The sequence below is a fragment of the Mauremys reevesii genome, linkage group 11 (genome assembly GCF_016161935.1).
Source record: "Mauremys reevesii isolate NIE-2019 linkage group 11, ASM1616193v1, whole genome shotgun sequence".
Classification (NCBI taxonomy): Eukaryota; Metazoa; Chordata; order Testudines; family Geoemydidae; genus Mauremys; species Mauremys reevesii.
The window spans coordinates 68,889,243-68,913,985 of NC_052633.1; the positions used below are offsets into that span (position 1 = coordinate 68,889,243).

At 47.6% G+C, this 24,743-nt stretch overlaps 1 protein-coding gene and 1 long non-coding RNA gene across 2 annotated transcripts; one reads left to right on the forward strand and one right to left on the reverse strand.

Moving 5' to 3' along the window:
* Nucleotides 1–1,143: 1,143 nt before the first annotated feature.
* On the reverse strand, nt 1,144–10,075 carry INHBB (inhibin subunit beta B). Its single transcript, XM_039493533.1, has 2 exons — nt 9,277–10,075; nt 1,144–2,850 (listed from the first exon to the last, which is right to left on the reverse strand). Exons 1-2 carry the CDS (start codon nt 9,674–9,676, stop codon nt 2,075–2,077), a joined length of 1,176 nt encoding a protein of 391 aa, XP_039349467.1. The 5' UTR covers nt 9,677–10,075; the 3' UTR covers nt 1,144–2,074.
* A 2,295-nt stretch (nt 10,076–12,370) lies between these two features.
* Nucleotides 12,371–24,685, forward strand: LOC120374231. The gene is made up of 3 exons (XR_005585951.1): nt 12,371–12,732; nt 23,713–23,822; nt 24,550–24,685. It is a non-coding gene; the product is annotated as an uncharacterized LOC120374231 (long non-coding RNA).
* The last annotated feature ends 58 nt before the right edge of the window (nt 24,686–24,743 follow it).

Consider the following 24,743-nt stretch of genomic DNA (forward strand, 5'->3'; position numbering starts at 1 on the left):
GCTGCGGTGAGCAATGTTAATACAGTCTAGGGTTGCCAAACCTCCAGGATTGTCCTGGAGTCTCCAGGAATTAAAGGTTAATCTTTAATTAAAGATTATGTCATGTGAGGAAACCTCCAGGAATACGTCCAACCAAAATTGGCAGCCCTTATACTAGTCTCATGCTCCATTTTACCCACCCTCCATCCTGAGTTGTAAATTATATGTAACCAAGCTCCCCAGGAGGTGACATGCATAAAACCTCATCCAGTTTTCAATCTTTTTATTTACTTAATCTGTACACAAATGCAAAATACTTCAACAGCAAACCTAAGTGAAACTTGTTTGGTTTTAAATTACTATGGAACAGAACCTAAAAGGAACTTTATTAAATAAACATAAAAAATGGATTTAAAGGATGTACATATTGTAATGTATTCTACAACAGTTGTTTTTTCACTATACGTTCCATGTGCGTACGGTATAGAAAAGACATTGACTAGAACAAACAGAATCCATTTTGTACCCTGAAAGAATCGGTAGGCCATGTGAAGGATTGCTCAGTACAACTACATGATATATGATGGCTTTGCCATCTCATAAAAATTATAACTAATATGTTGGCCTCTTTGGTTCCAAAATTTATGTATAATACATTTAAATGTATTCATTTTTGCTGCTATAAAAATAACATTTTTTTTCAAATGGCAGGTTTTTTTGACTAATCATGCAACTAAATCAGTGCAAACATTAAAAGCAATCATTCGCTTTAAAAAAGAAGCAAAAGATTTAATTTCAAGTATAAAAAATATAAAAAAGTCATATCATAAGTCCAGTTTTGTCTAGTATGGGTCAACACTTTAAATTGCATAGCTCATGCGGCACCTGTTTACCTAGATAGTGAGCAAAGATAAGTGCACTATCAAGTACCACTTTTCAAGGCATTGAAATCTGCAAGTGCTATAATATGTGCATTCAAGCAGTTTGCAAGTGCTATGCTGTATCTTTATTTTCTGATCTTTATGGCCATTCTTGACACTTCCTGGTAAAGAAATTGAAAGCACTCTCCTCCTTTCCAAGACTTGTTAAAATGTTCTTCACCTGTTATTAAATGCACAGCATTTTTCAGAATGTCTCCACCACATTACTGTAATTCCTTTTAGGGTTCATTGGTTTAGTTGTGGTAGCATTTGTTTTTGTTTGTTTGTTTGTTTTTCTCCCACATTACATGTCCTTGCGGAGTCTCCTGCTGAAACACACAGATTGCAACTTTGATATTTTGTTCTTAGAACAGTGAGATGCTAATGGTCAGCACAATCCAGATATGACAGAAAAGCCCCTTTTCAATGGCACAACAGATATAGCCGTCCATGGATTTCTAGCAGTCAGTTAAAGCATCAAATAATGCCAACCAAACGTGATTTAGAAGAATACAGAAACAGTCTCAGAATTACAGTAGCTGCTTATGTGTCTCTCTCCCTCTCTCATGTTATCATATGATATTCCTTACTGGAAGTGCTGTTGGAAGATAAGGATATGTGTGGTGTTTATATTAGGAGATTTTTAAATTAAGAGGAAGTGATCACCTGCATAGGCAGGTGGACTGCGGCTTCCCTTTGGACCTAAGAGGTGATGGTCTTTTTTTAAGTTTGGTGATTTTGACACCTGCGTGCAAGAATATATTATGTTCTCTCTTTTTTGTGTTCTTTTGTATGAGCAAAAAGAGCTCATTTCAGTCTGACTTCCCAGGCAGGTGGGGAAACAGCTGCTTACCCATTCACTTGTACTGGCAGGCATTTTAGTTATGTTGTCACTGGTGACTGACTTCCTGTTACTTGTATTGTGTGTGTATGTGTGTGTGGGTGTGTATGTGTGGGTGTGTATAAAGTATTTCATAGCATTAGTTTATAAGTGGTAGAATATTTAAATGTCCAAGATCCACAAATAGTCACTGTCCTGACACCGATGTGAAACTTTTTTTGGCCAGACTTTTCCACAGTGACTTAACACCGATGCCTGGATACACAGTGAAACTTCCTCCAATACCATCTAGCACGGGAATGTTCTCTTTCTCCCCCCGGAAACACACCTTAAATCAAGCACAACCACATTCTTCCACAATCATATTGGGAACATCCCTTTTCACAATGTTGTATTCATCATCAAAGTACAGCATTGACATTGTGCTAAGTTTGGTTGGAATGCAACAGGAGTTCACGGTGCCTGGGTTCAGCCCTCGCATGCGGTACTGATTCACTACCGCAGTGTGAAAAGAGGAAGCTGATCCTGGGACTCCAGCCAAGTAGGCTGGGCAGCTCCCTTCACAGTAATTCCCATAGTAACCTGATGGCGCTATGATCCAGTCATTCCACCCAATGAGTCTAAAGTCAATGTAAAACTGTTGCCTGCAACATAGATTGGTCCTGCCATCACACTCCAGGCCTCTTTTCCGGATCCTGTGTTTGTTATCAGCTAATCGGGCTTGCACCACTAAAAAAGGCCGGTGGGATTCCTCCCCAGGGTCCACATAAATTGGCAGCACTGAATACTCTTCACAGCCCTCACATTGAACATCCAGGTTCAGTCTCCTTTCTCCTTTCTCAAACAGAGCCTGGATCGCCTCTGTCATGGGAAAAGTGTGCCAGCCACTTCTTTTGAGATCAACTTTCTTTTCAACCACATTCCACTTGTTGCTAGTGTCCAGGTCTTGGAAATAGACTTTGACTCTTACTTTTCGCCTGCTGCCTTTCTCTAAGACATACGGAAGCAGCTTCAAATAAAGCCACAGGCTGGCTTGAACGACAAACAAGTTCTGGTTCCCTTCATTTGAGATGAAGAAATAGAGGCGGACTCTAGATGAGGCCAGATCATCTGCAAGAGAAGGAGAAATCAGCAACATTAAGTCAAGAAGAAAATATACTATTTGAACAATTGTGGATTCAGAAACAATGCTAGAACATAACTGATCAAAATTGCTGGGAGAATTTATTAGCCAGGAATAATGCACTGAATTAAAGATCCAGAATTTGTACGAGAAATACATTAAAAAGTGACTTCCCAGAGCAAACCTGGCTATAGCTGAATATGTCAGATAGCAGAAAGCAACACAAATTCTTTAGAGCCAGAGAGATTTCAAGCAGGGTGTCAGAGTACCCTGAAAAGTACAGCATTTGTACCTTAATATCTACTAATTAGTTCAGGAAAAGGTTCAGCTTTCAGATACCTTTTGGTTTTTACAGGAAAGGCTTTTTAGCAACCAGTGAAGCTTCAGTGACTAATGAAGGATTTTGTTACAATTTTCTCATATGCTAATCTTACTTAACAGATAGCATCCAAAACACCGGGGAAAGTGTTCTCAAAAGCATGTCCACTTGTACAAAGGGTTAAACTAATCTAGATCTACTCTTCTTAAGTAGCAGGGTATCGCCCATCAGATTTTGATCTCTGCCTTTCCCCCACCCCATACATTCTAAAAAGAGGTCAAAATGAAGCAGCCGTGATCATAGTAATATCCTTCTGGTCTTAATGTATTTCTTAATGTCAGAATTAAATGAGTGAAACTATCACTGATATTCCACCCAATGTCTAGCTGTAATACATTATTTGCAACCAAAAGAATTAACTGCATGAAAGGTACCAGAACTACTTGTATCTGCTGGAATTATGTACTACAAGTATCACACAGCTATGCTTTAGGTGATAAATGTCCAGTCTAGACTTTTTAGCATGCCTTTAACCCACGTGTTCTAATTACATTCTTCTGATTGCTATTTAAAATTATAGGATTAACAGGTATTTCTTGCATCCGACGAAGTGGGTATTCACCCACGAAAGCTCATGCTGCAAAACGTCTGTTAGTCTATAAGGTGCCACAGGACTCTTTGCTGCTTTTACAGATCCAGACTAACACGGCTACCCCTCTGATACTTGACAGATATTTCTAATCTGTTACAATCTGATTTCTTTCTGCATATTGCCAAACACAGATTTTTATCCCTTTCGGTTGCCCAGGAACCTTTGTTCTTTTTGTCCACTTATATATCTTTCAAGGGTTTTGTATAGTCAGAGTCTTAGTGTGTCACCCCAGATCCCTTCAAAATATGTCTGATAGGCCCAGGCAGTGCATATAATGTTTCTGGTACCTTATCATGTTTGCTGTGTCTATGTACGTTTTATATAAAACAGATTTGGAAGGTGTTACAAAAATAAGTGATTGTCAATTGAGTACTGAATAAAACTGCAACCCCAGCAGTGATGTCATAGCATTAGACTTTTAAGAAAATGGTAAAAAGAATAAACGGCAATAAAAATCAATGCTAAAAAAATTCTATTACATGTCAACACAACTTTTCTATAAACTGTGATCACAGTGAAAGGAAATCAACAGCACAGTGTCATTAGATCAGTACATATGGCATAAGAGCACCTAAGAGATACATATTCATAAGTAATATATAGACCTATAAATATTTATGTGAATATAAACAGACAAGCACGTATCTATCTCATTTATACACAACAGATACTGTAAATGTATATGCTTTTGATAGGTAGTTGGGTAGATGCAGTAGATGGATGGGCAGTATACATACGAATAGATTTTGTAGATGGGTGGGTAATCAGATACCCCAGACAGATAGAAATAAATTTAGTGATACAGCAGATTGTTGGAGGGATTGAGGGATACAGCAGGAAGACAGGCATGTACCTATGGTAGATTGACAATATAGATGGATATGCAAAGGACATAGATCTAGTGGATGAATGGAAGGATGGATGGATGGATACTTCAGGGTAGATAGACAGATACAGCGAACGGATCAGATGGATGAACAGGTGCAATGGCTGGATGAATAGGACTGATATGGTTGATGGACAGGTATTGTGGGTGGGTGGTTGGATGGATGGATACAGTGCACATGTGGATGGATGGATGAACGGACGGAAAGCCAGAGCAGATGGACAAACGTACATAAAAGATGGAACATAGTAGAAGATGGATAGATTAAGTGGAAAGATCAGTAAAGTATGTGGATGGATGAATACACTAGGTGGCTGGCTGGATAGGGAACATGGGTGCAGGTGAAGTATGGATAGATGGGGTGGGTAGGTAGATGGATGGGTGCAGTAAATGTGTACAGTGGATCGATGGGTACACTGGAAGGATGCAACAGAGGAGGCTGAAGGACATACAGAGACGAGATGGTGGAACAGACAGGGCTGTAAGGCATGTGAATGGTGGATGGATGGATGGAGCAGAGGACGTGAATGCATTTTGCAGTGGGGCTGGAGAGTGTGGGTGAATGGATAAGTATAGCAAAGGGGATGGAGGATATGACAGTTAGATGGGTAAAGTGGATGTGGTGACTGGATGGATTGGTGTAGCAGAGGAATTAGAGGGTATAGAGAGACGGATGGAGTGGATAAGTGAGGGTTGCAGAGATTGTTGAAGGACAAGTGGAAACGGATGGGTGGATGGATGAATCTGTGCGTCAGGCAGAGGTGATGGATGGGTGACTGGGTATAGCAGAGGGGGTTGGATGGCATGAGTAGAAGAATGGCTGTAAAAGAGGAGGTGGGGAAATGGAGGTAGCAGAGGGGGTTGAATGGCATGTAAGTAGAGGAAAAGAGGATGTATAGATGGATGGAATTACTTGGCAGGGGGTGGATGCAATGGTGTGGCAGAGGGGTGGATAGCATGGGGCGGTCAGATGGAATATTGTAACAGATGGGTGGATGGCATGGGATGGGCAGATGGTGTGGTGTAGCAGAGGGTGGATGTCACGGGGCATGTGGATGGCATAGGGTGGGTGAGTAGAATGATGTAGCAGAGGAATGGATGGCATGGGGTGGGCAGATGGATGAAGAGGGATGGGTAAACAGATGGATGTATGGATGGACTGATGGTTGAAGAAGAGGGGTGGCAGGCATGGGATGGATGGAAGAATCGGTGAAGCAAAGGTGTGGGTGGACGGATGGATGGATGTGGGAAGCAGAGAGGTGGATGGACAAATGGATGGATGTGGGAAGCAGAGAGGTGGATGGACAAATGGATGGATGGATGAAGTAGAGGAGTGTCTGGCATGAGGGAAATGGATGGATGGACAGATGGGTGAAACAGAGGGGTGGCTGGGATGGGATGGACAAATGGATGGGTGAAGCAGACAAGAGGATGCATGGATGGCCAAAGCTTAGGGTGGCTGGCCTTGGATGGGTGTATAGATGGACAGATGGGTGAAGCACAGGAGTGGCTGTCATGGGATGGATAGATGGAGCAGAGGGGTGGATGGACAGATGGGTGAAATAAAGGAATGGCTGGCCTGGGGTGGATGGACAGATGAAGTGGAGGGGTGACTGGGATGGATGGAGAGATGGATGGGTGAGGCAGAGGGCTGGCTGGCATGGTGTGGATGGACAGATCAGTGAGGCAGAAGAGTGACTGGGTGTGGATGGACAGATGGGTGGGTGAAGCAGGGATGGCTGACCTGGGGTGGATGGACGGATGGTTGGGTGAAGTGGCGGGGTGACTGGCATGGAGTGGATGGATCGTTGGACAAGTGTGTGAAGCAGAGGGATGTCTGGAATGGATAGATGGACGAACAGAAGGATGGGCGGCTAGATGAAGCAGAAGGGTAGTTGAGTAGGTGACACAGAGGGGTGGCTGGCATGGGGTGGACAGATGGGTGGGTGAAGCAGAAGGGTGGCTGGGATAGGGTGACTGGCATGGGGTGGATGGATGACTGGATGGGTGAGTGAAGTGGAAGGGGGGCTGGCATGGGATGGATAGATGAGTAAGGCAGAGGGGTGACTGGGTGGGATGGATGGGTAGGTGACACCGAATGGTGACTGGCATGTGGTGGATGGACAGATGGGTGGGTGACGCAGAGGGGTGGCTGGTGTGAGATGGTTGGATGGATAGGTGGGTGGGACGAACAAACAGGTGGATGACACAGAGGGGTGGCTGGGATGTATGGACAGGTGGGTGGGTGATGCAGAGGGGTGGCTGGCCTGGGGTGGATGGATGTACAGGTGGTTGAAGCAGAGTGGTGGCTGGCATAGGGTAGATGGACAGAAAGGGGTGACACTGAGGGGTGGCTGAGATGGATGCCCAGGGGTATGGGGTGGCTGGGTGGACTGATGGATGGATGGTTGATGCAAAGGGGTGGTTGGCATTTTGAGGACAAATGGAAGGGGGATGACATGGTGGTAGGGCTGAGAGAGATGGCTGGGGGATGGACTGACAGATGGGTGGGTGACACAGGGTGAATGGATGGAAGGGGTGACAAAGAGGGGTGGCTGGGACGGAGAATATGGATGGAAGGGGGTGAAGCAGAGGGGTGACTGGCATGGGGAAGATGGATGGAAGGGAGTGGGAGGGGGTAACTGGGACAAGATGGACGGATGGAAGGGGGTTGATGCAGAGGGGTGGCTGAGATGGATGGCCAGAGGGCAGGGTGAGATGGGATGTCTGGGATGGACTGACAGACACCTGGGTGACACAGAGAGGTGGCTGGGATGGATGATCAGGTGATTGGATAGGGTGGCTGGGATGGACCCATGGACAAATGGAAGGGGGTTGACATGGAGGGGTGGCTGGGACAGGGAGGTTGGATGGAAGAGGGTAATGTGGAGGGGTAGCTGGGACGGATGGACAGGGGGGTGGGATGGGGTGGTTGACATGGGGTGGAGAGGTGGCTGGGACAGATGGCCAGGGGTCGGATGGGGTGGCTGGCATGGAGAGGACAGGTGATAATGTGGAGGGGTGGCTGGGACGAATGGCCAGCAGGGTGGGATGAGGTGGTTGACACGGGGCGGACGGCTGGAAGGGGTAACGCAGACGGGTGGCTGAGACAGATGGCCAGGGGGACAGGGTGGCTGGCACAGGGTGGACAGTTGGAAGACGGTGATGCAGAGGGGCTGGGACGGATGGCTGGGACGGGGGATGGGACAGGGCAGATGGGTGGCAGGGGGTAATACAGAAAGGTGGCTGGGACGGATGGCCTGGGGGACAGGGTGGCTGGCACAGGGCAAATGGGTGGAAGGGGGTGACATGGAGGGGTTGGGACAGATGTCCAGGGGTGGGATGGGGCAGTTGGCATGGGGCGGACGGATGGAAGGGGGAGATGCAGAGGTGGCTGGGATGGATGGCTGGGGGTGGGATTGGGTGGCCGGCACGTGGTGGACGAATGGAAGGGGGTGACGCAGAAGAGTGGCTGCGGGGGATGGGATGGGGTGGCTGGCACAGGGTGGACAGGTGGAAGGGCGTAATGCAGTGGGATGGCTGGGACAGATGGCTGGGAGGATGGTGTGGCTGAGACGGATGTCCAGGGGGACAGGGTGGCTGGCACAGGGCAGATGGGTGTAAGGGGGTAATGCAGGGGGTGGCTGAGATGGATGGCTGGGGGGACGGGGTGGCTGAGACAGATGGCCAGGGGATGGGGTGGCTGGCACAGTGCAGATGGGGGTAAGGGGGTAATGCAGGGGGTTGGCTGAGATGGATGGCCAAGCGGACAGGGTGGCTGGCACAGGGCAGACGGGGGGAAGTGGGTAACTCAGGGGAACGGGGTGCCTGGGACGGACCGGTGGCCGGGTGGGTGAGGAAGAGGGGTCGGGGGAACATGGCGGAGTGGCTGGGACGGATGGCTGGGAGAACAGGGTGGCTGAGATGGATGGCCAAGGGGACGGGGTGGCTGGCACAGGGCAGATGGGTGGAAGTGGGTAACTCAGGGCATGGGGTGCCTGGGACGGACCAACGGCCGGGTGGGTGAGGTGGAGGGGTTGGGGGAATGTGGCAGGGTGGCTGGGATGGATGCCTGGAAGGACAGGGTGGCTGGGTGTAATGCAGGGGGTGGCTGAGACAGATGGCCAGGAGGATGGGGTGGTTGGCACAGTGCGGATGGGCGTAAGGGGGTAATGCAGGAGGTTGGCTGAGATGGATGGTCGGTGGGAACAGGGTGGGGTGGCTGGGACGGATGGCTGGGGGGACGGGATGGCTGAGATGGATGGCCAGGGAGACGAGGTGGCTGGGTGTAAGGGGGTAATGCAGGGAGTGGCTGAGATGGATGGTGGGGGGGACGGGGTGGCTGGCACAGGGCAGACGGGTAGAAGTGGGTAACTCAGGGCCACGGGGTGCCAGGGACGGACCGGCGGCTGGGTGGCTGAGATGGATGGCCAGGGGGATGGGGTGGCTGGCACAGGGCAGCCGCGTGAAAGTGGGTAACTCGGGGCCACGGGGTGCCTGGGACGGACCGACGGCCGGTGGATGAGGCGGAGGGGTCGGGGGAACGCGGTGCCCACCTGTCTCGGCGAAGCTGATGATCTCGGACACTTGCTCGTGCAGCGGGGTCCCGCCGCTCGCCTGCCCGTCCAGGCTGGGGATCTCCACCCGGCCGTCCTCCCGCACCCTGCCGGCGTGCAGCTTGCGCAGCGCCGTGACCATGGCCGCCTTGGGCACGGCGTGGGTGATGTTGGGCCGGTCCCGCAGCTGAAGCCGGCTCAGGATGTGCCGCTTCACCGCCTCCAGGAAATCCCCGTCCACCTTGCCTGGCTCCTCGGGCCGCCGGAAGCCGCAGGACGTGCAGGTGTCCGGGGGGGCGCCCCCCACGGGGGATGGCGGCGTCGGGGAGCCCCCGGCGCCCACCGCCAACCAGCAAACCACCAACGCGGCCAGGACTCCGCTCCAAGCCGCCCCGTCCATGGCGGGCAGCGGGCGCTGGGGCGGGGGGCAGAGCTGGGGGCCGTCCCGATCCGCTGCAGGGAGCCCGGCTCAGTCCCGGCCGCCGGCAGCTCCGCTCAGGTCGCTCCCCTGCAGCAGCGCCCGGGGCAGGGGGGCGGGGGCAGCCAAGCTGGGGGGGGGATGGTAGCGCCACTAGGGGGGCGGGAGCCAAATTGGGGGGCAGCGGAGCTAGAGGCGGGGCGCCAAGGTCTAAAGTAGGGGCAGCAGGCTGGGAGAGGGGGTGCAGGGAGAGCCCGGTCTGGGCGGAGCAGGCTGGGGGGGAGGAGGTACCAGGGGAGCCCAGCTGGGGACAGGAGGTGCCAGGGGAGCCCGCTTAGGGGGCAGCAGGCTGGGGGAGGAGGTGCCAGGGGAGCCCAGCTGGGGACAGGAGGTGCCAGGGGAGCCCGGTTAGGGGGCAGCAGGCTGGGGATAGAAGGTGCCAGGGGAGCCCAGCTGGGGACAGGAGGTACCAGGGGAGCCCGGGTAGGGGGCAGCAGGCTGGGGGGCGCGGTGCCAGGGGAGCCCGGTTAGGGGGAAGAAGGAGCAGGCAGGTTGCAGGGGGCACCGGGAGAGGAGGAGGGAGGGAGGCTGTAGGGGACAGCAGCCACCCCCGTGGGGCGGGGGAGCAGACGGAGCTCCACGCACAGGGCAGACGGAGCAACTCCCGCAGCCGGCTCACTGCGCAGCGGACATCCCCAGGGCGAGCCGAGCCGAGCCGTGCGGCTGCCTGGCCCTTCGCGCAGGCTCTCAGCTCTCCAGGTCCCGCCGAGCCGGGGGCGAGCTCTCAGTCTGGCGTCATCGGGGCTGAGCGGGGAGAGGGACCCGGCCGGGTTACGTGCAATCCAGCTGATACCCGGCGGGGAGGAAACCAGGCTGGTGCCCCACACCCCGCCCGGCAAAGCCACGCCAGGGGCGCTGGGTGCAGGGCGGCTCCGCTCGGTCCTCTCGCTGGGCAGCTCCCCTGCAGCCAGCTCACGGGAGCGGGGCACCAGATCCGCACATGCAACCGCTTCCCCCCCTGCTGTCGGCCCGGCTGGGCTCTAGCGTCCTGCCAGGCTGCGCTTCCCCCGGGGAACCAAACGGGAGCCGAGCAAAGCCCGGGCTCAGAGCAGCGCCTCTGCTCGCTCGTCCGGCCGCCTCTCCCGCGTCCTCATGGTCAGCGCGGCTCCCCCGCCGCGGGTCACGCTCCGGCTCCGCCTGGCCCGGGGGCTGGAGGGCTTTTAACGCGCCTGTCGGTCCGGCTCCGAGCCGCAGCCTGCGGGGGGTGGGGGAAAGGCTTGCTGGGGGGAAGCGGCTCGCGCCTCACTTATCTGCCGCTGGTCTCCGCCTGCTCACCCCCCCCCCCCGGCAAAATCACGACATTGGGCCACTTTCTACTGAAACTTTTATACAGGAGTGAAAACCACGTGGGGACTTCAGCGTACACCAGGGACGCCATAGGCTCCTCGCTCGTGAGCAGATTAAGCCTCCGGGGCCCTAGGTTAGTGCAGCCACTTCCTGATGCGGAAATATTCGCTATACCGGTCCTTTACCCCCGCCCCCCCCCGGCCCGCCACTTTCATATGCCTTTAAGGCAATGCCCCCCCCCCCGGGCCAGTTTGCTGCAATTCACCCCCCCCAGGAGCTAGGAGGGTCTGAGCCTGAGGCGCTTCTCCCTTTAAAACACGGACGGAGTTGCGGGAAGTTTGCGGGCGGGGGTAAAGCCGAAGCTCTGCGCTCTTGGCCCACGAACGGGCGGAGACGAGCCGGCCGCGCTGGGACCCCGCAGCACTGCGGGTGGTGTCACGCAGGCAGCGCTCCAGGGGCCGGCGGCCGGCGATAAGGGGGACCCCGGGCGGGCAGGTGACAGGCAGGCAGCGCTGCTGAGGCTCCGGCGGGAGCTCGGGGGGATAACGGCAGCCTGGTCCCCTAACCCTGCTCAGCTCCTCGGAGAGAGCCCTGCGCCGCCTGCGGCAGCCGCCCGCCTCCCCTCGCCCTCCCCCGGCTAGGGCTGCGCTCTAGGGACGCGCTCGGGGAACCCCCCGGCTTAGGTCTCCGCTCGGTGTCCTGGGGAGCAGGACGGGGACCGCTCTCGCTGCAATGAAGAGAGACTCCCCGCCAACTCTCAGCACCGGACACGAACCCGGGTCCCACTAGCTGGGGGCGAGGGGGGTGCACAGGGCGGCTGGGCGGAGACTAGAAGCAGAGGGTCTGTCCTCCGGCTCAGCAAAGGGGACCCACCAACCGGCACATCACACAGCAACAGGCGCTCCACGGGACCCGGCACCAAGCCGAGCGCACGCACACGACTGTTAACCACCTGCCGCGTCCACACAGCAAAAGAAGCCCAGCCCTCGCTCGCCAGCCCAAAGCCCGTGCGAATAACCCAGCACACACTCTGCCCGCCATCCTCACCGACATACGCTCCCCCGGCACGTAGAGAGGCCGGCACGCTGCACACACTCACAGCCACACAACGCCCCCCCACCACCACACACACACACACACACACACACACGGGCACGGCACACAACCCCCCAGGAAAAAACAACACAACAGACACCCTGAGTGCACACCGCCAGCAGGGCACACCAGAGCTACGCTCCCACCCAGCACCCCGCCCCACGGCACAGCTCCACACCTGGGTAACACACCACCCAGCAGTCACACCCCGCATCCGCGCGCGCCGCGCCACACCACCCCGCTGGCCTTGGGCGGGGCGATCCTAGCGCCTCCGCCAAGGGCTCACCTGTGGCGGACAGGGCAGGTGCTTCCCCCGCGCTGGCTGCTGCCCGGCGGGTTTCACGCCGTGCCAGGGCGGGGTGAAGGCTGGTGGAGCAGGTGAAAGCAGCGCGGCTGGGCACAGGCACCTCCCGTGTGTAGGGCAGGCGGCAGCCTCCGGCGTGGGAAGGCTGGGGAAAGGGCGCCGCCTGTCGCTCGCGGCTGGAAACGGGCCAGCTGGCCCAAGGCAGCTTTCTGCTTAGCAGCTTTGTGACGGTGTCTCAGGTTGCATCAAGGGGACAGAGGGTGACGATGAGGATGATAAATAATAGCACCCAGTAAGTGTTCCATTTCAATTAATTAGTGTCTTGCTTGTAGCTCATCCTTCACTCGGCCAGTTAGCGCTGTTGATATAAAGGGCTCAAAACAATTATTTTTCTAGATGAAGAAACTGAAATACAGAGGAGGGGAGGCAAGGCTCCCCCTCCCCCCATGTCCAGACGTGGTCTCTCAATGTGGGTGATCAATATGAGACACCTGGGGCCTATACAGGGGGGAGCCTCGTGCAAGCCTGCCCCATGGGGGGGAAGAATCCATCTAACATTTAAAGGCTGGGGAGTAGCAGCACCCCCCAGAGCAGAATTTTTTCTTCACCAAAGGAGCTTTGTTGTCATTTTGCCAGCGATACAAGAAATGCCAGGTATGTGTCATGAGGTAATTGGGTCAAGTGTAGTTGCCCTCCCTGTTACAATCTGGGCTAATCTCTGCCCAGCACTGAGTTTGCTCAGTTGACACAAACATATTCGATCACATCTGAACACCATACTCACTGCCAGGGGACGGATGTTGGGGCTCTCAGAGCGCTGTTACATATTACTGCATGGACAGCTAACCCCTGCAGCAGGTTCTAATCTAGTTAATGACTGCAAACCATTTGTTTTAATTCTATAGTCTGTTTCTGGGGGATTTGGGAATATTTTGCTCAACATGTTCTTAAATATTAACAAAATTAATAACGTGATGATCTCCTTTGCCATTCATATAACAAATACAAATGTTAATGTTTTAGTCCACTTTTTTTTTTAATACTTGGACTGGCAAAATACTGACCTACTACAGACAATGCTTTAGACTACAAGGAGGAAGGGTAGTCTTTTTTCATTAAAGAGAGAGCTGATCAGGAATTTTTCAAGTCAACTCTTTTTTCAAAATACCATTTAATCAAAACTGACATTTTTCAGGGAAATATATCCATTCTGACAACATTTTTAGCCAGCATGTCTTTTGCATCTACAGTGGAATTTCTGGTCAGAGAGGCTCATCCCACCCCAGTGGTTTTGGCTCTCACCTGAATTGTGGGAGATCTAGATTCAAGTCCCTGCTCCCTGATTGATTCAGAGCACTTAGGTCTCCCACATTTCAGGCAAATGCCCTAACCACTCGGTCTGAGTCTCTCTCAATCTCTCCTGTTGGAATTGTTCAGCTTTGAATAAATAATTATATATCAAGTAGGCCAGAGAAAGTCCCAGATTTGGAGCAGGGATTTGAACTCAGGTCTCTCACATGAATGCCTTAACCACTGGGCTACTGCCTATTCTAGATTCTTGCTTTCTTTGTTTGAAAAACATCTGGAAATGTCTGTAGTTCCAATACAGAACAAAAACAAATGTCAAAACTGCAACATTTTTCACAAAGTGGAATTCTTGTTTTTCAGCCAGCGCTAGATTCAAGCACAGCACTGGGACACAGGAGAGTTGACTTCATGATTCTGACACAGGTTTCTTGTGTGACCTTGGGCAAGTCACTTAAACTCTTTGTGCCTCAGTTTCCTATTTGTAAAAGGGGAATAACAAAACTTCCTGTGTATATCTTGAGTATTCCGGGCACGAACTGTTTACTATGTACAATGCACAATAGTGCCATAACTGGGGCTGGTTGGTGGGTCCATATGCTACTGTACTACAATAACAATTTTTTTAGAATTTAGGGGATATTTTTGTTGTAATACATGCTTTCCACTTGTTGTTCTATACCATAAATTAAGAGAGAGACTTGAGTCTATAATTCAGACTCATATTGCAACCCTGACCACTTTGTTCATCATGTATTTAATGTTAATATTGTCTTATTTCACTCAGAGGATTGAAAACTAGGAGTAAATCCATCAACAGAACTGGAATTATGCCAGTGTAAAACTGGTGAGAGATCCAAATCAGGTGTCTCCTCCCTACCCCATCAGTTCTTTAATGGAAAACCTAGACTGTAAAATATAAATATATATTAAAAATCCAATCACTTTAACATCCTGTAAGCTAATAAGAGAACATGAATGCAATAAGCTTAGTCCTTCTCCTGTCAAATTAATTACAGTGGAGCTAAGGAGAAAACAGACCCAGCAGTAATGGCTGGTTCACAGAGATCATTTTCAAATGTAAAATGTGTAAACAGTTTTAGAAAGCTCCATTTCACATTTGCAATAGTTGAAGGTTGCAATCACAATCCCTCACAGTTTGAAAACTTACTATTGTCATTGGCCTAAGTGGAAATGAAATGCAAAAAAGGAAAACTATATCTTCGGTGGAAATAATGACATTGAAAGGTATACTTTTTAACCTAGTAATCTGTGTTACGTTGGTGGTGCATGATGGTGTTTGTTGCTTGGTTGTATTATCAGTTGAGGATATTTTGCTTATTTTAATATTGAAAAGGTCCATGTTATATGGGAATTACTTTCTATATGTTAATAAACAATATAATTTAAAATATGAACAATAAACAATCTTTAATACAGGACCTTGAACAATCAACATCCTCTGGGTTTCCTTCTAGATAAGAATTTAATGAATCATGGATGCAGTCAGTCACATGATTGAAGAAAACCCTGCAGGGGCAGCAATCGGGGTTATAGAAAGAAAAGTGTCATTAGACTCCTAATCCCGCTCAGAGAGTAATGCCTACTGATTGATTCATAAAGCTCTGTTAATTTCAAGTCTTCTCAGTTTTCAGCACTTTCCCTTGGGCATAAACTTGTTGCATATACACAGAAGCTGAACTATCAGCAGGATGGTTTCTTCACACTGCTGAGTTTTCTCTCTCTCTCCTTATATGCTATTTGTTCTGAGCTAATCTGAACAAGGATGAATTTTCACACACACCTTCTCCAACTGGCTTGTATCCAGCTCATTCAAAGTCATGCTTTCCCATACATTAAATGCAAATTGAAATGCAAGAAAACATTAACTGAAAAGGAAGAAGATTAGATTTGTGCCTGATGGGGAAATTTGTATCTAATGAGGGAAACCTACCTTGAGAGGGCAAAATGCATTAGCCTATGAAAGGACACTTTGTGGGGATTTCAAGATCACAGCTGGATCTTAGTTCCTATATATTGCTGATTATTACGGACTGGCTCCTCAGTGGGTATAAATCAATACTGATGTCAATGGAGCCATGTTGATTTACATCCGCTGAAGATCTGTCTCTATGGCAGTAAGCTACTATTGATGTATTTTGATAGTCTGCCTATGAATCAGTTTATGGACATTTTCCTCAGGCAGTGGCAAACATTTAAATCACATTTTATAAAGGTTGATTAAGTGCCCAGGTATCAATAATTTCTGGTATGAGATGGGTCAAAGGACCAATTTGATACTGCATGCAAATCTGGAGCCCTCTCCCTTAAATTTCATTTCTGGTTATATTCCTGATAACTGGAAGTTACCTGGTAACAGGGCAGCATGGTTCCAATGTGCAACTTTAGTCACTAAAAAATTAATCCTATAAAAATGGAAAAGTCAATGCCCACCAAACATTGATGCCTGGCTCAGTGCTATGGTTGACCTTGCAGCTAGCGAACACCTGGCATCCCACAGAAGGGGAATGCCCAAACAACTGGAAGCAATTTGGGCTGACTTTTTAGAGGTCCATGATTAATGTAGCTCCTGAAGAGAGAGATGTCACTTCACCTTCCCACACTTTATCCTAACCTTCTTTACCTACTTTGTGTATGATTATGAATCCGGTATTTTGGTCTATTCATTGTATTTGGAAAAAATAAATATATAAAAGGCAGATTGAGGGCAATTTTTCACCTTTCTGAATCAGTAGGAGGTTCAGAGAACAGATAACATCACAGGGGAGAGCCTCAGGCTGTGTGAAATTGTCATAGCTAAAATTGTGGAGCTGTGACAATTTACAGCAAGTGAGAATCTGCTCCATGTAGTCTTAGCGTACCTTTCATGCCAAGGCTAATATTCATTAACTGACTCTCCTAACTCCCTTTGAAGTAGGTGTTTAACTCATTGTACAAATGGGTAAACCGAGGCATGGAGGTTAAGAATGGATAATGCTTCATACTATTGCAGGCCTTGTTTACACTGGGAAAGGGTTTTCCAGTATAGCTATACCCTGGCCAAAAAAGTGTTCTTGCGGGTATCATTTTTTTTCTGAATGAAATAATCTGTGTTGACAAAAGCACCTTTTTGCTGGTATAACTGCATCTACGTTAGGGATTTTACAAGTATAGAAATGTCACAAAAAGAAGTTATGCTCCTAATTATTATACTGGTAAAAGCTTCTAGTGTAGAGCAGCGCTTAAAGCATTTAACCAAGATGGTTATGATGATCTCAAACTGTACAGCAAGAAACTGAGATGGCAGAGGGGCTGGTGGTGTTACATGGTACCTAGGAGAGGAGGGCAACTTGATTCCTGCCTTTCTCTCTCCTCATATTAAATTGTACACTTAGCCATCAGCCTTCTGATCCCCAATTACACACAGCCCTTCTAGAAAGCAACAGTGGTGGGATTTTCTAAACTAAAGCATCTGAACGATTTAGGAGCATGAGCCACATTGAAAATCATTGAGGCACTTCTGAAAATGCCACCCTCAATGACCTGGGCATTTTCTGATCTCAGAGAAAGAGAGAACTGAATGTCAAACAGATAATAAAAGCTCATGTGCCTAAACAGGCACCTCCTCGGTGTGACAGTGCAGCTCTCAGGGGACTCCTGACAGAACACTGGACAGCATTAACACAGACATCAAATCCCGAACATCTTACCTCAAAGATGAGCAACAGAAAGTGTAACAGAAACCCAAGAGATAAAAAGGGGAATGTCCTTCCTGCAGCTAAGAACAAGCAGGTGTAATGAGACTGGCTGATGTGGAAGAAAGGCCAAGGGGAAACATTTAATTCTGGGCATTACTGAGTTTTGAGAAGGTAAAAATACCATCACTTTACTTTAGTAAGTGCTCCCAATTAGGCTCGAATCACAACTCCCTGTGTTAGCTATAGACACAGCTTGATCCTGCTGTTATTGCTCAGAAAAAAACCTCTCCCTGAAGTCAATAGGTGTTTGGACTAAATAAGCAGGGCAGCAGTGAGCCCTACGTTCTGGCTTGACAGGGAGATTGGACTCATTCATCGGTTAGGATCCCTAAGTGACTGGGATTGTTACCCTTGTGGATGCCTCTGGACAGCTGCCATTTATGACACTCAAAAAAGCAGCCATTCTGGGGCACCTGGCATTGGCCACTGTCGGTAGACAGATACTGGGCTAGATGGACCTTTGGTCTGACCACGTACGGCCATTCTTATGTTCATTCCCACACCCTTGCCTGGTTTTGTGGATGGGCCACGTATCACATTTGGAATATGGGCCAAAGACACAATCAATCAGTTTTCAATCTGATTTTCTTTTTCCCGCCCCCTCCCCTCCAAACTGCAGCACCAGGCCTCAAGTAGGTCAAGGAGGGGAGATGACTCAGATGGTGTGAGAAGCTGTGCATGCTGTGTGTTAGAAGAAGAGCTTGCTTGTGCTGGACTTTCTAAATACACTGTCAAAGAACATGGTGGTTGTATTAATTCAGGTTCAGGGGAAATGCTTCCAGGGGAAGTGAAGAGGGATAACCTGCATTTAAGAGCTAAGCACACAAGTTAGACTTGCCCTTGTGTAATTTAAACACTATTTGCTGAGGGGGATTATTAAAAATGCAACTCCACAATACTTTAGCCATACTGAGGCTATGACACAACTAACAGGTCAGGAAATTCAACAGTAGGGCTGATGGTTCATTGTTAACATTAATTGTCCTGAACGGAATGGATGATTCTGGGAAGTGGGAGCAGGATACAGCACTTCTCTCCTTTAATTTTAAAACCAGCCCATCTCAGAAGAAACTAACAATTGCTACCATCTCTGCAAAGGTTTGTGAAATGTGTTAGTAAGTCCTGATGGACAGCTGTCAAACTGGCACCTCATCTCAGCAGAAAGGACTGAACAAACCATGGAGACTGAACTATCCTCTCTCCTCTAAATTTCTATCTTCAGGCAAAGGTTGAGGAACTGTTTTGGTGGGGGATCCTGCACTGCTGCTGCATGTACGTATTGTGTGGCCAGAAGATCTGTAGCCACTGCTGCATTCCTCCTCTCTGTGCCTCAGTTTCCCCATCCATAGAATGGGGTGATACTAGAGTTGTGTGACTAGCTGATTTGCCAGTTCATTGGCTGTTCTATAAAATAGGGAGGGGGAGTCATTTCAGGTCAACCCAAAACAAAAGTTTTTCAAATTTTTCATTGCACCAAAAAAAAAATGCTGTTTTTGGTTCAGACAACACATGTAGCTGAATCTGAAACAAAATGTTTTGTTTCAGTTTTGAATTTTTTTACAGCACTTTTATGTAAAAATAAATTTTAAAATGTAAAGTACATTTTGAAGTACAAAGTCTTTTTGAAGAGAAATCAAAATGTTGCATTTCAAAAGCATTTAACTTGTTTTCCAGGTTTTTCTTGACTGAAACAATTGGACAAATTTGAAATTTTTGATCAACCTGCATTTTTATTTTTTGATTGAAAAAAGTTTCCTCTAAAAAATGTCACCCAGCTTTAAATGATATTGACATCCTTGGTAAAGCATTTTGAAATCTACAGCTGAAATGCACTACAAAAAGCTAAATAGTCTTAATTATTTGCACACACAAATTTTACTCGCTTCTTCCCCAACTAATGTAATGTCATGCATCCCTAACATAGTTCATACCCTTTCACCTTTAAATTTCCCTCTTTTGTTTATTTGTTTTACATCAGGTCAAAACTATTCTATACATCAGGTACTTGGACAACATTTTTTGGCAAAGGCTTTTTAGTACCATAAGGCAACAGATCTAACACAATATATTTTAGTAATGTGTTCATTATTGGAGACAGGAGTATATGTAGAGAGCCTGCCAGATGGCCTTTGGTTAGTTTGGGTTATTTGAATACAGTAGTGCCCAAATCAGTCACTTTAAATGGGTACAAATTACAGAGCTATAGGAGCCATATCCTCTGCTAGTGCAAAGCAGCATAGCGCTATTGCAATTAATGCAGTTATGCCCATTTATACTAGCTAAAGATCTGGTACATATGATTTAATAGACACTTATCTGACCCTGTTTTGTCATCTTAAATTTCTAGCAAGTATGTTTAACCTACCTCACCCTTCCTATTTTCTGCATCCAGATTAGCTACAAGCAAACTCTTCTACCACCACCCATCACTAACCTTCCCATACCACTAAATCATGTCAAATGGTTTATTAATAGTGTTTTGAAATGCCTTTTGCCCTGTACTACGTATATGATTTATACACCAGAACTATTTGCCTCCAGCTTTATGAGGGATTAACTAGAATACACAGTGGGATTAAAGACCAAGTTGCAGACTGTATATGATGAGTGCTGAAATCTGCCATGTGTTCCTTAGGTACTAACTTTTTGGTACTAAGTTATCATACATGCCCCACCCTTGGCTGTCCCTTTAACTGAAAAGGTCCTCAGAGATGTTATAAAAATTGTATGAATTTTGCAGTCTCCAAGTGACAGCTGGTTCTTCTTCTTCTGTTATTTACCTGGCTCTTATCTACTCAGTACTGGATTGGTTAATTAATCTAGGAAGAACCCCAAAACTCCCTGCAATATTTCAGAGTAATAGTCAAAATCTTAAAATAGCATTCTTGCAATGGTTTAGATAATTACTATAGTATTTTAAAGGGTAAATTGTAGTATTTAGGACCATTACTATGAAATACTATAGCACTATACTGTTCTATATGAAAACAAACCAAAACCCTGATTGGCCAACACTTACTTACATGGCTAACGTTATGCTCGTGCACAGTCTTATTAGGTAGGCATGTATTGAAGTACTGGCAGGATCAGGGACACACAAACATGCATTGCAGTAGTTTGGTTGTCTCTAGGATGAAGAGGAGTGTGATTGCCTTTGGGGGGCCAACATGAGAACTATAAAGGGCAAGTTTGACATTTTTGGGTTACTTCAGATGGGTTTTGCTCACTTCAAAGGCCAAAGGGCTGGAAGACTTTAAATGATTAAAGTAGCCAAGCCCTGAGAAAATTATGCTTAAACATACTAGACCTCAGTGTTTGGTTAGGAGGTGGCTGGGCAGCTGGCTGGCTTCCAGGTAAGTTGCATTTACTACTGTTAGTGTACATTAGGTTGTTTGCCCAAAAAGCAAATCAACACAAAACATTTTGTATTTGTTTTTTTTCCCCACAGAAAAGAACACTGCTATATTCTGCAACAATGGTCAAAAACATTGTGTATTCTTAAAAAAAAAAAAAAAAGCTACAGTGCATCTACTCACATGAGTAAAAAGGTGACAGGGGCAGATCCTATGTTTACATCAGGCAGTGAAGGATGGGACTGTTTTTAGTTTACTAGATAGCAATTTTTTTTTAAAATATCCTTATTATTCCTCTGGCTTTCTCAGTTGGATGGGGTATGTTTTTCTTTTTCTCTTCTTAAATCATAGCGATTCTTTTTCAATAACCATCAGGGAGGGAAGGGTGTGTGGACAAGCAGATAAAGATGATAAAAACATACAAGGACTGTGGAGTGGGTCCATGAAGTGATATAATCCCTGACTCCTCTCTGCCTCAATGTGTTAATGCATCAACTTTCGTACAGTGATACTTTCAGCCCTAGGTGGAAATTCACACATGAGAAAGAGATGGTGGAGGATTTCCAGATGGTCGGAGCTCAGGGAGGGAGGAACGGGGGAAGGGGGGGGAAATTGCTGGAGGGAAAGCAGACCTGGCCATGTCAGTAATTTCCAGCTGAAAATGAAAATGGCATATAAAAATGATCCCATACTGTAACCAGGTGCATTCAAGCTTTTGGACATTATGTATGACAAATCCTCACCATTTCTGGTCGTTAAGAGATCCCAGGGATATAATGATTTGTTTATTTGTATCAATAAAGGTGTGAGCTTTGTTTTCTTGGCCATATTCCAACAGGGTATCCCACCTCAGATCCAATTAGTTGCATGATTCCTCACTTCCCCTCTCTCCAATAACTAGTGCAAGTAGCCATTCTGCAGTGAGTGCTACACATACTGTACCCCAGCAGAGGCTGGATTTGGGTGCTGTGTGAAATAATGCACTCTGCAAAATGCACAGTCCCTCTGGCAGCAGCAAAGGCATTGAGGTGGAGTAAATGCAGGATTGTGGCCACTGGTTCCCCATAATACCATTAGCCAGGCCCGTATTTCCCCTGTAGGGGAACACAAGGCCAGCAGCTGCTATTACACAGCTGGGCTTCTCCAAATAGGCCTCATTTATGGCAGCCTTGTGCAAGGAACTGGGATAGAGTCCATTGTCTAGAGTTCATGGAGGTCTAGTCCTTCAGGATGAGAGGTGCTATGGCTGTGTAAAGAATTAGTCTTAGATGGCACTTTGCACAGCTATAGCACATTCCAGCTGTGACTGTCAGAGGAGCTTTAAAATCATCAATGATGACTTCAGCATCCCAGCACTGTTTCCTAGTGAGGCATGGGTGTATTATCCTCCCTGCTTTACGTATGAAGAAACTAAGGTGAAGAGACGTGCCCACTCTCACAGCACAAAGCTGTAGCAGAGTCCAAGAGCAGACCAAGTCCTGGGCTTTAACCACTAGACCATCTTCTTCTCCCTGTTAACTCAGGAGCGATGAGATGCTCTGACAAACCTTTACCAATGCAGACCCTAATCCTAGTTATGTGGACTCACTCATTGACATCAACAGTGTGACTAAGGCAAGCACAAGCTGGTTCATGCTGTATTTCCAAAGGGTTCCTCTGCATTTAAATTATTTATCAGCATAGCGCATTTCCCATGGTACTACTGATGTCACCCCGATATGGACACTGAAGAGTGCAAGTGGTGAGGCAGACATAGGAGAATATATTGTTCAATAGCTTCTGAAGAAGTGGTGCAATACATGTATTACCTTCATCTTCAGGAAGGTGAGATGCTCTATAGCAGATGTGTGTGACTTGAGGTCTCGTCTCCCTCTAGACTAGCCTAGTGGAAGTCTAGGTGATCATGTACTGTTCTCACTGTCAAATGTGTGTCAACGTGGATCCCCCGTCTCACACACTTTCCAGGATAAACTCTCTTATGGGTACTGATCAGGAATGAACGTGGGGTAACAAGAGTCTCTTTCTTCCCCTTCAAAACTATTTGCACATCTTAAGTTCCAAATTGTGAGAATTACTGTTTCTAGCTGATGCTGAATGCCCATATGCCAAGAATTAAATATGCTTTAAAAAAAATCTCTAGTGCTGAAGACTAAGGCTCTTTTTCTGGTTTCAAAACAAGTTACCTAACAAACTACAGCCACAGTTATTTTGCATAACAGCAGACAGAACTCCTCTGGTGTCTAAATAGCTCTGCATTAAATGTAATCATTCATACCACCATCAGCATTAATTTGTACCTGCCTATGGATGCTCAGGTGGCAAGTATGTGCCAGGGTTGAATAGGTCAAAACTCCCACTAAGAAGTGATGGGGAGTTGGAGGCACTTGGCACCTTGCAGGATTGAACCTTGGGGCAAAACTCAGCCGATGTAACTCCCTTATCTACAGTGTATGCACCAGGGCTGAATTTGTCCCTCACATTCAGTGGCTGTTAAAGGGCAAAAGAAGGGCAAACATGATTAAATGTATGGTGTATTTGCACATGGTCTGCAATCACAAATTAGTTTAGTCTGGAAAGGAAACCAGTGTTAGAGGGGCTCTGATGGAGGCATTTCCCACAATGGAGGAAGAAAAATATTAGAGGGGAGAAAAAAGCAGGATAATTTCAACCGCTAACAATGACTGTAGCTATATAATGTAGAATAAGGAGTAATCCAATTGCATGCTTCAGAGCATAAATTAATTGCTGGCACTGGTCAGGCTGGAATTCTGCCTTTGCATCAAGAAAAGACCATTGCTGGACCGTAATCCAGCAGTGCAGATAATTCTGTTCTCACTATGAACTTTTAACTTCCAGAAACTATAAGTAAAAGGGATCCTGGCTCAACATATTCTGCCCTACGTGGTCTACAGCTGGGGATATTAATGGCACCAGGGCAACCCCCACTTTGGGATTGCCTTGCCTAGGTAAGTTATGGTCAAGATTTTCAAGAGTGACTACTGATTTTCAGTGCCTAACTTGAGACAGTGAGAAAGGTCTTGAATTTCGAGAAGTGCGAGGGGTCTCAAACTGGGCACCCAAAATCTTCTCCTCCCCCCAAAAAGTGATATTACCAATAGTGCACTAGACCCTTTACAGGCAAGATCATCATCAAGATCTCTGCTGAAGGAAGCTTGTGATCTAAATAGAAAACGAAGGGTCTAGAGATGATATAAGGGCGTGAGTGAGTGTCCAGCATGCCTCCTCTTAGTTCTACTTTTACTTTGGTTAGCACTTTGTGCAATGGGGAGGGGCTATAGGAAGGTGTGTGGAAGTGGGCTTAGACAGATGAGAGCCTTCCCCCATTAGTTTTACAAGGGTGAGGAGAGGGCTCCAAGCCCACACTGATTTTTATATCAAGGCAGGTGGACTGATTCCAGAGATTCTTGCTACAAAGTCATGCTACATGTTCAAAGAAAGTATTTCCCCCAGTACAGCTTATTTATTGGCAGTTGGAACACTTCAAACCTAATTTAATACACTTGGCTTTACTATATTTTGGCCTGATAAAAGTGATTTCCTCTCCCTGCCCCAAAAAAGTCACCATGACCAAGTTCTAACTGGTGTTGCATCAACATTCACCCCACCCAGCACAGTGTAACCAACCCAACTTTGAAAGCTCATGTAAAAAACATGAAATTAATTTTTACTCAGCTCTTGTTCTGCATAACCCAGAGACAAGGAACAACAAGGCAAGACATGTCTCGGCTACAAGTGTGAACTTGATCTCAAAGCCACAGCCTTTTCCGTGCCTGCTCAGAGGCGGGTTGGCAGCACGATGAGTACCAAGGTAGGTTATAGGTGACAAGATGAAGAACATAAAAAAAAACCTGTTATTAAACCAGGTG